The sequence below is a fragment of the Lepidochelys olivacea genome (assembly GCF_965140295.1).
Source record: "Lepidochelys olivacea isolate rLepOli2 genome assembly, chromosome: 14".
In the NCBI taxonomy this organism is placed as follows: Eukaryota; Metazoa; Chordata; order Testudines; family Cheloniidae; genus Lepidochelys; species Lepidochelys olivacea.
The window spans coordinates 12,763,359-12,778,359 of record NC_140424.1 but is presented as its reverse complement, the minus strand read 5'-3'; the positions used below and the strand labels follow the sequence as shown (position 1 = coordinate 12,778,359).

The following is a 15,001-nucleotide window of genomic DNA, read 5'->3' as shown; positions in this document are numbered from 1 at the left end:
AAATTTGCTACAGATGGCACACCCTATCAGCAAGAAATTAATTGTTGTATATGCTCTTATGTAGAAATATTTTGAAATCCAGGTTTTTCCCAGTAAAATCCTAACAATTTCACTTCAGAGTGAAAATGTAGAACCCGACAACCTAAATGGATTGAACTGTAAATTAGAAATGTCTTGTGTCTTTAAGCTACACGTTGTGGCTGCAATAACAGCAGTTAATTTGATTAATGTAAAGAAAAAATGTTCAAGCTTATTAGGAACTTGCAAGTAGTAATAAGGGCCTTTAAAGCATATTTTAAAAAAAAAAAAAAGTAAAAAACCCAAACACTTCCTTTTCCTCCAAAATGGAGGTGCCAAAGGCTAGAGAGCTTTCTTAACTCTAGAAGTATTCAATGCTTCACACTTGAACGAACTCAAGATTACAAAACAATGAACTGGTAACTCCGCAGGAAGACATTTGAATAGACCAGAGTCAGAGAAGACAGAGCTTAATGGTAGTAAAGGTGTGATGATCAAACTTGGAATTTAAGCCCGGTGATAAACCCTAGAATCAGGGCTCTACACCCTGGATCTCTTCCAGCACTATGTTAAGGACCGTCATGCAGCTCTTAACCACCTAGGTCTGCCAACTTGTGGGCAAGTCATGTCCTGTGTCAGCAGAATTGCCCACTTCCTAATACAAGGGCCTCGCTGGCAGCCAACACGAAGGCAACTGGACTGCAAAAGAGATGGTTTGCAATCCACAAGGATTAAAAATTGATAGGTTTGCATTCTGCCTATTCTTGCAGTTAATTTTGTCCACTATATCTTCAGCACAAAGTATCAGCTGCTATTACAAAACACGTTTCTCCTACACCAAGGAAATACCACCTCTTGCCAAGGAAATATCAAGAATGTGAATAGTAGCAATGGCTTAGTGCTCCAGGAATAAGTAGGCTGTCTTCTAACTAGCGTCTCTTATTATGACACTATAGAATTGGCTCTTCATTCTTATTAGGCAGATAAATGAACTCCTCTCACTGTACGTGGGTTCTTCTCAAATGTTTTAAAAATTAAGTGTCAGCTCTGCTTAGATATTGAAGATGTTGTGGCACTTATTTATTTTTTTAAATAAGGAGCTTGCCCTGAGTTCTTGTATAAAATTTACCATCTTGCATAAAAATTTGCCATGCACCATGGGTTGGTGCTATCCTCCACTGCTCTCTTTCAGAAGCATCCAATCTTTTGAAAAATGCTTTGGCATCCTTTGGAATAAAAGGGGCAATGTGAATTTAAGATAAATATAGATGGATCTGATCTCCAACAAGAAAGGGTAGAAGAAAGCACAAAGTGCTCTTGTGATTGGCTGTCTCTACTCCCTTTGTTAGGGACAGAAAATAGCTTTGGTTTGAAATAGAGTCACAGAAATAGGAATAGAGGGGGAAGGGAAAGTGCATTATTGGAACTTAAAAATTAAACAGATTTGTTTGAATTTTTGAAGAAAACAAACAATTTGCTCCCAGGGAGACACTACAAATGTGGAAAGGATTTGGACAGTTGTTAAATCCCTAGTATTTTGAAAAAAAATGCAATACTATATACTCATTGACAAGAGTAGTCAACTATAGCAATATTACTAAGTACCTTTGTAAGTAACATTATTACTAAGAGCTTTCTACTGTTGCCCCACATCCTAAAAATTGATAAACTTGTCAATTTAAAGATTAGTATTGTTTTGCAAGAGGAGACAAATTTTAGTTTTATGAAGTAACTGAGGACGATAGATTGCCCTCGGTTTTCTACATCTCATTTACCATCTGGTTCAAAACAACCTTGATCTTATTTCTACAGCTTTGCTACAAAAAAAGAGTTAAAAAGCGAACAGCCATACATATATGAGCAGTTTGCTCAAGACTGCTTTACTATATCTTCATGCTTATACAGAATTCCTTACCTAAAACTGGTTTTAGGAGTATCAAAAATAATTTAACTTATTTGTCCATGAACAATATACACAGAAGTTATGAACAATATCAATCCTCTCAAAACCACTTACTTTCCATTTGATTATTTTGCTGCAAGTTATAAAAAATAATGTTTCTCAATTAATAAAAGGCCTCTTTTTATGGCATACTGCACCTTTAAGCATAACACTTATTCACACACAAGCAACGTTTCCAACCAGAATAGTTTGAGACAAATTGCACAACTTTGTAACAGCTGCGAAAGGGCATATAAGCACCACTTTGTCACCCACTTTTCTTGTGTCCTTTGTACTGTTGTGACTTAGCCTTTTTCTTTTGCTTTGATGAACTTGACTGGCTATCTCTTGATGCTGAAAAACATTAAGAATTAAAATTCTGAATTAATGCTTTGGGAAAATACTGCACAGTCTTTCATGCTAAGGAAAATTCACAAAAAAATGTTTTCCTCAATGAATGAATGAACGAACGAAGACAGAGCCTCTGTTAAACAGAACACATTCACAGAAGAAAAATCCTCTACTTGAACAGCACCCATTCCAGTAGCCCCTGGAACACAATTACCCATATCACGTTTCCTGACCTAACAGGCTACAAATAGTCATCTCATCCGTCATTATGGGACAACACACACTTGCTGCAAGAGCCATAGCTCTGCTCCTTTGAGCAATTAGTTATTCATAGCAATCATTTTCCTGACTAGAGAAGTACAGCTGATAAATCATAAAACCGAGTCTTGCTGCCACTCTGATTTCACATAAGACAAGAAGAAAGTTGGGAGGAAGGGGAGGAAAAAAAAAGATGGAAACAGAAAAAGATTAGAAAACCAGACACACAAAGAAGATTTACATATGAAAAATGGACACAAACACACAAATTAAGTCAGAAATAAATAGAGAGAGAGAGAGAGAGATCAAAAAATTCAGACTACAAAGAGAGAAATTATTAAAAGAATGGGAAAAGGCAAGATCAAAGAATGAAATAAAAGAAATGGAGCAAAAATAAGCAATGGTAAGGCAGACTAATAGGAAAAACACTTAAAGAATAAACTAAAGTAAAACATTCCAAATCAGCCATAACCTGTAATATGTATTTTTATATTACAGTTAGTTTATACTCCTCCAGTATGTTTGTCTAAACAAAGAAGAAGAAAAAAAACCAAACCTGTCAGTTGACAGAACTGATTTCATGTATTCCTGAAAGCCTGCCAACATTTAAAGTATTCAAATCATAAGCTGCCAGCTACACTAAGACAGCATCTGGTGTTTACATATTCACTCTCCAGGCTCTGGACAGGTTTATGGGACTGAAAAGCCAGGTATAGACACACAAGCAGGCTGTCTGGGTTCTTTAAATTCAATCAGTGCATACTACAAGATCCCATATTGCAAACACTTGTGCATGTGAACAACTTTATGCATATGCACAGTACCACTGATTTCAATGCATGAAGTTACTAACACATGTTTGCAAAATCAGGGCCTCTTAATGTAAAGTGCCATGCAAACTGATTGTGCTATAAATGATGAATAATGTTGTTATCTAGGCCTGATGCTTAAGCAGTCTGCTTCTTCTCTGGCCCAAACAAACATCTGTTAGCCCCAGGATTTAAAATAAACAGAGCACAGCCATGCAAATGCTCTGAAGTGCTTTATTCGTTATACAGTGAAACAGATTAGAATGGTGTGCCTCTGAGAATTAGCAAGGGTCTAGTCCATTTTTTGTTGCAGCTGGCTACCCAACCCAAAAGGGTAAAGTTACGAGAATGACCACACATGTATAAACACTGGAAGGCAACTGGTAAATTTTAGATTTAAAAAGATGCAAGAGGAATCATTTACAAATGCATAGCAACTTACTTTGTGGTGCTGGAGGCTGTAGTTGATATCCAGTTAATTGGCACCACCCTACAGGATAGAGGTCAGGGGACTCACAATCCACCCACTGATCATATTCTTCTTCCCAGCCATCAAAATGTATCCTCAGTAGACGATGGATGATGCGGGTTACTGTGGCCACACATACAAGGCGTGGTTCCATAAGATCTACAGCCTCCAGTTTCATTCGAATGTGAAACCCATGGTTTGGAACTTCCTGAAAAGGAGAATGAAGCAAGACAGCCAAATATCAGGAAACCAAGTCTAACATCTTACTCTACATGAAGTTTAAATACTTCATGGGGGCTGCTGTTTCAGTCAAGTTTAATTTCAAATGGCATTATTCGGATGGTGAAAGCGAACATGGTGAAATACCAAGGTATCATCTATATAATTTAATGTGCTCCTATTTTTTCCATAGTAAGATTTTTTTCAGAGTCTGAAATATACAAGCTGAATGCACACAAATTCTAAGAAACAATTTCCCTCCTCTTCTACTAGACATTTTTCAAAGCATACTCACATGGACTTTGAAAATCACTGTCTTTGGTTTCACGAACAATTAGCACGTAAGTGAAGAAACATATTTAAGACAGTTGAGGAGACTGATTAACCTTATGGGACCAAGCAGGCAGGAATTTACAGCACAAAATCCACTGTAAATAGCACACATGCCGTACAGTTGGCTTTACCAATGATTTATCTTACCTTATTGAAGAGTTTTACAGGTGCTGCTATAGAGTCAGTTTCCCTGAGGTAGTCAAACCATTTGAAAGGGAGTTTTGCATAACCTGTGAATTTTAAATAGTACCTTCGTACATCAACTGCAAACTTTGTTCATTTAAAAACAACACTGACAGGCTACATGGTCACTAAAAACACAAAGAAGCTAGACACGAATATCAAAATATTTTTCTCAATTTGAGTTTTTGCTCCATTTTGGGTTCCACACAAATCAAACGAGAAGAAAACCTCTTTAAATGCTATAACAGCCTTTTTATAATGATATGAGTGACTAAAGACAAATCTGCAAAATCATCTACTCTTTTCTGAGGGAGAAAAATAATTTTATCCTTGAAAAGTTGGATTTGTTTGGAGAAGACTGGCCAAAACACAATCAATGAAATAATGTTTTTAAAACATAGATCATAGGGTTAAAAAACGTAGCAGCAGAGGTAATGAAGGGCTTCTCTCCACCTTGTAAACTACAGGAGAGAACTGTTTCTCAATAATGTATTTAACGTTTGTTTAGTCTATTGAACTTTCACGGGATAGAGGACTGTTTTGGGGCAACTTTTCCCTTCCGACAGCTTCTTAGACCAGAAAGTCTCAACTTTTGTCCTGTGGACCAACAATAGTTTGCAGATTTCTTTGTGGTGGTCTGTGGAATTAAACATTCTGAACACAAAGAGGTGATGGGGGCTTGGAGTGATGGGATGGAAGATAGTCCCCATAAGACTTCACTTAAAAAGTGGTGTGCAGAATAACAATAATAATAACTAAAAAAAAAAAAAAAAGAGAGAGAGAGAGAGAGAAAGCCACTGTTTTAGTCCAAGCTGCCACTTTGGGTCACAGCTCAATATTACAGGGCTACATTCCTCAGACATATAATTAAACTTCAACACCAAACTCCAGTCCCAATCCTGAGAGGTTCCAAGTGTCCTCGACTTCCACTGACTTCACTGGGAGCCAAGAGTGCTCTTCGCCTTACAGGATTGAATCCTATGTTTTAAGGCCCCTTTTCTCATACTGTAAAATTTCAAGCTAACAAGATGAATACGGAAAGGGTGGCAGCAAACCAAGTTCACACCACCCTCATAAACAGACGTGTCTGACTGGCTGCAGATTCAAGAAAACAAGGCAAGAGGTGCACATAAGAATTTTTTTTTTTTGTTAACATACAGAGATCTTCAAACACAAGTTCAATTTTTTTTTTTTATTTTAAACAAACGTTATCTAATTAATCCTCACAACAAGCCTATGGGAAAGATGGGAGCAAAGGAAGTCCATCCCAGAGCTAAGATTAGAACTCAGGACTTCCAATTCCCAGCTCCATAATTTAGCCACTAGAACACACCTCTCACAGGTATTAAAGGGGCTCTGATCATTATAATAATGCACTGGCTTCAGAAATAATGTAACCTACTAAGAAGGTTAAAGTTCTATAACATTCTTACTGCTGTTTGTTAGTCATACACAAAACGAAATTTTACAAAACTGAATATGATTTATAATAATAACAATCCTGTATCATCCATTGATAGACTATCAAGAATTCTAAAGAGAGAAAGTGAAGAAATGCAGACAAAAGCAGAAAAGGAGGAGAGCTGCCACGATATAAGAAACAAGGCAGTATATTAAATGATAACAGAAGTTCACCTTCTCTTGTAGGTTCAGTGACCAAAGAACAACATTTACTCACGATTCTTCAAAGACAGGCATCTATCATTTATAGTGTATTGTCCATTTAAAAGTCTGGTTTTACCAGAGTGTGTGCAGACATACATTTTGTCATTATTAAATTTTCATTCTGTAAATGACTCCGAAATCTCTTATTTTTTGGAGGGGATAGAAAGCTTTTTTTTTTTTTTTTTTTAAAAAAAAAGCACAGGATGGACTATGTTTTTGGCAGGTCAGATTATCCCCAGGATTTTCTCTGCAGTAATTCCACTGAATGTTACAGCTCCAGTAAGCAAGGGTAAATCTGCTCAGCTACCGATTCGCCAAATGCTAAAAGCCAATAGATTCTTGTCAGCTAATGGGAACGCTATGAAATGTTTTTCATTTTGTTGCAGGTACAACTGTCAGTACACTCAATATTCAGAAAATCTCTGCACTCAGTGCAATAGAAACTTGCACTTACCAGTAATATAGGCTCTTCCCCCCCCTTCTCCTTCCAATAATTTAGAGATTTTGAATGAATAGGGACAGACACAAAATTCTTACAAAAAAATAAACAAACAATGAGCACTTATCATCTACTATGATGCAATTACCGATGCCGCCCTTTATATGTTGCTAAAGCAACATAATAAAGTTTAGAGATGAAGCCAACAGAAAACCATCTGCAGACATGTATGATGGTGTTCAGGCAGTTTTGCTCACAAAAATCATTCCTTAGGCCTTGTTCAAAAAATGAACCCCTCCCACTCTGATGGATACTGGTATGAAGGATAAATTTATGTGCATTTTAACAAGAGAGAGAATAATTCATCATGCCCAATGAATAATCCTGCAACACTTCGCAAAGCTTTTAATATGGACAATTGCTCTGTCACAATTCCAGTCCTCTGCTGGCCCAAGACTTCCTAGCATTGATATTCTTGACATAGCTCTAGAAGTGCTCTGCATATCTCTCCCCCCAACCCCCACATTGATTGATGCTGAATATAACTAATTTTACTCAATAAAAGTTTAGTTACATAATGGCCATATTATACCTTTAATGTTTTTGTAGTCAAAACAAACCTCATTTTATTTGCCCATGAATTAAAGAAACATTCAATTTGGGCTCTTCTATACATTGAGTTTGACACCCCTGTTTCAGACCATTTTAAAGTAGTGCTGAAGTTTGTTTCTGAAAATCAAGATGGTTCTGAATATGAAATGAATGCTTCAAAATGATTGAAGAAACAAAGAATCTGATTATATACAATACCACTGAAAAATTATCAAAATAGAAGTTGGTCGGAATAGTGTAAGTACCTCTGGGTGGAGTTAGCTCAATCGCATTAATTTCACAGAAACCAACAGGAAAAATAGAAGGGGAGGTGGCATGGTAACAAAACCAGTCAGATCCGTCTGCTGCTTCTGAGCCATCAATACCGATCATTAGATAGCCATCTGCTAACACCTTTGTAAATAAAAACAATATTGTATATTAAGCACCTTTATACTCTGTGAAGGCCAGGCTAAAAATTAAGTAGGTCATGTTTCAAAGCAGAGTAAGAAATGAAACAAATGATACACAAATATGTATAAGGAACACTGTCAACTTAAGAAAAAAGTCACTTCTCTCCAACATTTTTTGTTGTATATGCTATTGTGATCATCAACTGGCAACATTAATAGAAGAGCGAGATTAGAGACTATTTTAGTTTTCAGATTTTTTCCTTTGTGTATTTGACAGTGCTTTGTGTAGTATCTTTGTAAAGTTTGTTTCCTTTCTAGCTTGTGAGGATCTTCCAAACAGCAAAAAATAAATAAATAAATAAATCAAAAACAAAAACTATAAAACCAAAAACACTGGAAAAAATATTTTGGGGCAGATGTATTATCCAAATCTTTTGTGAGGGATTAGATTGTCTGCAAAATAGCCAGATGAGAATTAACAAGAGGTTCCACTGCACATTAACTTTCACAGACATACTGTTTGTCAATCAAAGATCAGGCTGGAATTTTGAATGTTCATGAATGCCACATACAGGTACTTTTCATCTGCCACTATATCAATCATTCATTCTTAATACCCCAGTAACAGGAAAGTAGCTAATTAATGGAAGCCACTGGTAAGCATTCACAAATTGCACACATTATCCTTTTATTGAAAGAGGTGGATGTGGAAGAAGCAGACAGGAGTACATGCTGATGACCAACACATTGGTTGCTTTTTTAAAATCTTGTTTTAAATAAAATATCAGCCTTTATTAAAAAACATTTTTAGCAGCAGTATTGAATACAGAAGACTGGAAATCGGATTAACAGGCTTCATGTCCCGATCTCCCACAAAAATATAAATTAATTCTCTTACCTTCCTAATGGTTGCAACACATATTGCAGACAGGTTTAAGGGATCGATAGCCTCCAATTTCATTCCCTCCTTGAACCATTCTCCACTTGGATCTACTTCTTTTACCTAAAGATTCATACAACAGCATTACACAGCTAGCTGAGGTGACAAGAATAACTGATGTGTAAAACAACATAACCACACCCATGAAACAAAGTTTGCAGCAAAAAGACCAAAATACGTCTCAAACTCAGTCAGTTTTACTTACATCAAAATAAAATTAAAAAAAAAAAAAGTAATTTCCAATAGCGACAGACCTTTGTACGGTAATTTGGTATAATTTCTAATTTATGCTTTGCCTTCAAATGATGAAAAATTCCTCTTCCAACTCTGAGTAAATGTAAATGATCTTAGAGTTCTCGTTGGCAAGCTTACCTTTGCAAATAAATGTGGGGGTGCATCATAATGTCCATCCTGTTTCTTTGTAATATCTAAAAGGGACAGTTACATTATTAATCAGTAAATATTTACGAAGAGACTAAGAATGCCCCAAAAAACAAACACTTTTTCCTGACACTGTACCATTTAAGGTAGTCAGAACTTTACAAACATGTGGGCCCGAAGTGTATAAGCAGGCCTTCACAGTATGCCAGCTAGACAATTTGGGAATGGAGCTCAAATCGTGCAATTTATGGATTTTGAGGACACTGGTGGACAAGAGATATGACTGCATTCAGAGAACACTAATACCCAGAAGGCTTGACTATAGCACAAAAGTGTCAGTGAAATATATAAGCTTTTGCAGAAGTTTGACAAGTCAAACTGGTTTGCATTCACAGTAGAGTTAAAGCAGAGAACTGACAAATTGAGGACTTATACACATATGTGACTTCAAGGCTTAATGTAATTAAACTTTGATTTAAAACACCTTGGTATTCTAGTCATGCTGTTTGTTACCTCATTTGTGTACTAGAAATTCTTATTTTTGAGATACATTTTTCTAGTGTGGTGGGATCCATAGCTCTGATAGGATCCTATAGCAGAGGAGCTGCCTGATCTTTGCAGCAGTTTGCAGCTACTGGTTGGATCCTCTTCTCGGAAATAAATTCCAGCAGCTTTGTGAAAAGCTCTTTTCAGGAAGCAGTCGTGAGTATGATTTCTTTTAACTGCTTCCCTTTTATTTTTAATATTGATTTCAATGAAGGTTTCCAACCATAAAAAATACTGATATTTTAGTGTCCCAAGCTGATGCAACATGGAGCTTTTTTATTCCTTTTCTATGTTACAGATGAGTGGCTTATGTGCAAAAGATCAAAAAGATTCTTAGCAACAGACAATGTTCATTTATCATTAAGAAAATCACAAAACATTTAAAAAATAGAAATGTTTTGATTTTAGGTGATGAAAACTCCACTACACATCTGTCAGCCTCTACTTTTCTGTCCCTCTTCTGACAGCCTCTACAATTCAGTTACATGTTGCCATACAAAAATATGAAGCACACCCAAAGGATGACGTCACAGCAAAATAAACTGAATTACATCAACACCACAAGTGATACTTGTGCTGACTTTACTGTACCATGTAGGTGGTGGCAGCTGGTGAGGCAGTGCTGTGTAATTCCAGGGTGCCAGCAGCAAGACATACTAAATACATAGAACATTGGGCTTTGTGCACAGAAGCCATTGTTTACTCTAGCCTATATTGTGAACATTCCTCGATACGGTCTCATGGATGGTGCCTCATTAAAGTTTACTTGAGCTCTTCCAAACCCTGAAGGAAACACTGATGATAGTTCTTAACTAAACCATATGGAATGGAGACCTAGTGGCTGAAAAGTCTTGATTAGCATCAATGCATACGTTTTTGAAGATATAATTACTCGAATTAAAAGCTTTTTCAGCCAGATTACTCCTTTTACCCAAATCATTGCATGAAGTATCTTTCAAGTAAGCCTCTACCCAGCCACTAAGGTGTCTTTGCAACACAACTTGCTTACCAGATCTTTTGAAGCGATGTCCTATACTTCGGGACCAACCAATGTGATGAATGAGTGGGCTGTACATATGGCACCAGAAATCATCATTTTTGTCTTCACTTTCTTCATATACCAATCTTAGTCGTCCTCCAATTACACTGTCTACAACTGCTACCCGTGTTCGACAGAGATGCGTTTTGTCAACAACTTCTACTCTCATGGAAGGTTTGAAAGGATACTGCATACCTTCTGACACCTTAAAATAATAGGGAAAATGTTTAGTCCCTGTCATCTGCTATTAAAGAATCTTCCACTAAATTCAGTCTCCAGTTTCTTGGCTGCAAAAACCACCATGAAAATTTTCTCCTGTCTATATCAGGATGATGTAATAATGGTAAAATCCATAAAGTGAACTTCTCACAAAAAATATCCTGGAATGGTACAGCTATATTATGTAAGGAAGCCCCTTATCCAACTCCCACTGAAATTAATGGAGTGTTTCCATTGACTTTACGGGGAATTGGCTAGGTCATCAGTGATTGATAACAGTACCTTGCAGAGCAACAGTTAATTTGTAATGTGAGATGAAGATAAACCAGTTTTTGTTTATTTTTCCTATATACACAAAGTGCAAGATTTTTTAAAAATTATGAGGAGTCTGGTGACACCTTAAAGACTAAACAGATTTATTTGGGCATAAGCTTTCGTGGGTAAAAAACCCACTTCTTCAGATGCATGGAGTGAAAATTACAGACGCAGGCATAAATATATTGGCACGTAAGGTAACTCCTTTCTCTTCACGTGCCAGTATATTTATGCCTACATCTGCAAATTTTCACTCCATGCATCTAAAGAAGTGGTTTTTTTACCCATGAAAGCTTATGCCCAATAGATCTGTGAGATTTTACGGTGCCATCAGACTCCTTGTTGCCTTTGTGGACACAGACTAACATGGCTATCCCTCTGATTATTAAAAATTATACATCACAAGCTTGGACACAGATGTTCTAGCCCAGTGGTTCTTAACCTATTTATCATTGTGGGCTGAATATGTGGCCCACAAAGGGTTACCTGGGTCACAGGTTGAGAAGCACAGTGACCCCCACCTCACCCCCTCCCACAAACCCCTATGCTCATCGCCCTCTGCCCAGAGACCTCCCCACAGAGTGGGACCAGGAGTGGAGAGCAGGGCATGGGGCAAGGACCCCAACCCAGGACCCTGCTGCACGGGGACCCTGACTCCCACCATGCAGGCTTGGGGGGCAGCCAGGACCTGAACCCCACCGGGCGGGGCCGGATGGCTGGGAGCCCGGAGCCCCACTGGGCGGCAGGGAGCCCGCAGCCTTTAGCGCAAAGCTAAGCAGGGCCACAGCTGTGTGCTGATTGGGCTGCACCACTGACCTAGCCACTGAAGAGGTAAGGCAAAGGGAGTAGCTGCAGTTCTATCTTCCTCCACAAGAGGGGCAAAGTGCCATTGCAAAACAGTTCAATTCCCCACACAGTAATGAGGCTGTGTTTATATTACATCATTAAAATCACATTACCTTACCTTCTGAGAAAAGTCAGGAGGAAGAGTTTTGGCACCAGTAAGTCGCTTCACTAGAAAAGCTTTCCAGTTTGTGTATTTGTGTTGGATTGCTGTTGCAAATGAAGGGGGGGAAAAAGTCAATGATTACTAATTAAGTTAATCTATTAGTGATACAAAGTTAAAGTCAGTATTTAACAATATACGATTGTTAATATACTGAATGAAAATATCAGAATAATTAAAACGTATCAAAACCTTAAAGGCTGAATTCTGCTCCAGTTTCACAACTGTATGTGTGTATATCTTGGGGCAGAAGTCGACCTCAGATTTTAATAAAGAATAGATTAAATAAAATAGAGTATGCTTTAGCAACTGATTAATTTAATTACTTAAGATCTGATCTTAATCACCCTTATTCACACGAGTAAGGGGTATTTCCTGAGAAGGTTGGCAGGATCAGGTCCTCGTTGACCCATAGGCAACAAGTTTTATTCACAACTTTAGACATGATTCATAAATGAGAACCAGATCAATTTGATATCTGAATCACTATTAAGTCAGTTAAATACAAAGTGTAGAAGATTACAATCTCTACTACTGAATCAAGAGTGCTAATATTTACATACTTCTAGGTGGGACTAGAGGCTTCCCACTAGTTGCACACCAACCAACTGGATGGATGTCAGACCCACACACGTTGCACCAGAAGTCAATGCTTGAATCGTTTTCAAACCCTTCATATCTCAGCAAAGCATTGTAGCCTGAAAGAGAGCAATCCCATGTTTAAAAGCTATAGCTGAGTGAAGTTATAAAAGATTAGACTTACATTATGCTGGGTGGAATACTATTAAAAAATTCAGTGGACCACATGATTCAGAAGCTGTCTTGCTTGACTTTAAGGTAATTTAGTATCAATGCAAAAGAATAAAAACATTATGAGGCACTATACATGTGTATCTGATATGGTAGGAAAATCTGTATATCACATTTGAGATATAATATATGACCTTATAATTGAAGACTGTTGCATTGCAAAAGTAGTTCAATCATAATTTTCGCAGTCCTTGACTTTTGAGTGTTTAGCTATGTAACTTTTAACTTTGTATTAACCTGTCTTTTTACTAAGAAAGAAGATCAGTAATGGAGTTTATGAGTTCACTGATCTGGAGCTATTTGATTTCATATTTCCTGATCCTGAATCATCCATGATATGCGGAAGCTGTTCCCTCAAAACTGGGCCAACGCAAAAAAGGCCCAACCAGCAGAGTTTAACACTTGAACAAGAGAAAAACTGAAGAGTTTGGAAGCTCGTCAGGTGGGATTTTCTCTCCCTTATTACCTCTGCAAGGATAAAGATTCATACATAATCTGTATGTGGTGAAAAGCATCTTCAAAGAAAACTGTTGATACTAGAAGCTTTTATATAGACATTTGCTAAATGATTAGTTTAGGATCCAGTGCAGTGAAGTAATAAGCACCTTCAATTCCCACTGAAGCCAACTGGAGTTGAAGGCCCACAGCACATCAAAGGAGACAGTTGCAACATCTTACAACATTTATCTTAGTGTTATAGCTCTGAGGGGCAGCCCACTATTGCTCTCAAAGACAACAACAAAGTTCTCACTGACTTCAACTGGAGGAGTAGCAGGCTTTGGGTTAGTTATTACTTCATATGCATGGCTAAACTTTCAGCTAAATCTGTTTCTCTTTTAAAACAACCCTTCCCTCCCAAACACAAGTAGATTATAGTACTCACAGAGAACACTGAATTACTTTCCAGATACTACTATGATAGCTTCTTAAAGCCCATATTTATCTCTACACATCCTATTTTCTTTTAAAAGAAATTGCTCAGTTCCCTGAATTGTGAATTCTCCAATACAATTATAATTGCAATCATTTTGATACAAATGATCTGAAAAAAAAAAAAAAAAAAAAGGTTAACCTGCTAATTTCACAATTCCAGCTATCCAGAAGACTTTGGTAGGTAGGCTGCAGTCTGTGTTCGGAACTTCCACTCGCACTCCTTCTGAGATATCACCCCAGCACGTCCCCATGGGTGCCTGTCATTTAAGTTGGTTGGGGGGGGGGGGGAAGAAATCACATCTCTTTATTCCATTTGAAAGTGAAATATTCATTTTTGTTTTATTAAATCTTTATCAATGACCTTCAAAAACTCAATACAAATGATACACACAAACACATATTTAGAGAATTAGAAGTCTCTCTGAAAAATCAAGTTTGGTTTTCTTCTCACCATTTATAAGGAATTTTGTTATATAATTACTACTGCTAGAATAATTCAGCAGTTCTGTGACTCTCAATTTAATAGTTGCAAAACACAAGCACTAGTAAGTTATACATACTTTCAACCCAGCATCATTCCACAACATGTTTCAATCCAAAGCTAGGATCTGATCTCAGGGACACTGTTGTAAATCTTTGGATTTATACATGTGCCACAGATAACACAATCTGGCCAATAGTCTCTACAGCAGTAATTTCTTTTCAGAACATTCCTTGAATCTTTTCTGCAGATTTAACAGGATGGGTATTATCTCTCACTGCTTAATGCAGTTCACATGCCTTTCTAGGAATGGGCTTTCACATGGCCTTCAAGTGATCGTCTCATCAGTTAACAACGAGAGATGCAGTCTAATTCATGTGAGTCGTGCAGCTGACTATCCATAGGAACTGCACAGCTGGATTCCTCACTGCTTTGAAAGTTTAGACTGACGTATTAGCAACAACAACAACGAAAGTCTGAATGGACTTTAAGGGTTTTTGGAAAATTGTAGATAGAAGCCAAATGTCCTTTTACATTCAGTTCATGAAGGAAAGTTTTATTAGGTTGGACATGAGGAAAAGATACTTGATCGATAATGGACTAGTCAAAGGAGGTGTTGTGGGAACAGTGAAAGTGTGTGA

General features: G+C 37.3%; 1 protein-coding gene across 7 annotated transcripts in view; it reads right to left on the bottom strand.

The window, feature by feature from the left end:
- The window catches only part of MBTD1 (mbt domain containing 1), a 55,957-nt gene that overhangs the window by 20,744 nt on the left and 20,212 nt on the right, over positions 1-15,001 (bottom strand). For all 7 annotated transcript variants that reach the window (XM_084648202.1, XM_084648201.1, XM_084648203.1 and 4 more), the window contains exons 6-15: positions 14,019-14,136; positions 12,700-12,834; positions 12,095-12,183; positions 10,567-10,801; positions 9,003-9,058; positions 8,589-8,693; positions 7,544-7,691; positions 4,547-4,629; positions 3,821-4,055; positions 2,237-2,314 (exon numbers count right to left, since the gene is read on the bottom strand). In XM_084648202.1, the coding sequence (XP_084504328.1) occupies positions 2,237-2,314; positions 3,821-4,055; positions 4,547-4,629; positions 7,544-7,691; positions 8,589-8,693; positions 9,003-9,058; positions 10,567-10,801; positions 12,095-12,183; positions 12,700-12,834; positions 14,019-14,136 (1,282 nt within the window). The remainder of the gene's footprint in view (positions 1-2,236; positions 2,315-3,820; positions 4,056-4,546; positions 4,630-7,543; positions 7,692-8,588; positions 8,694-9,002; positions 9,059-10,566; positions 10,802-12,094; positions 12,184-12,699; positions 12,835-14,018; positions 14,137-15,001) is intronic.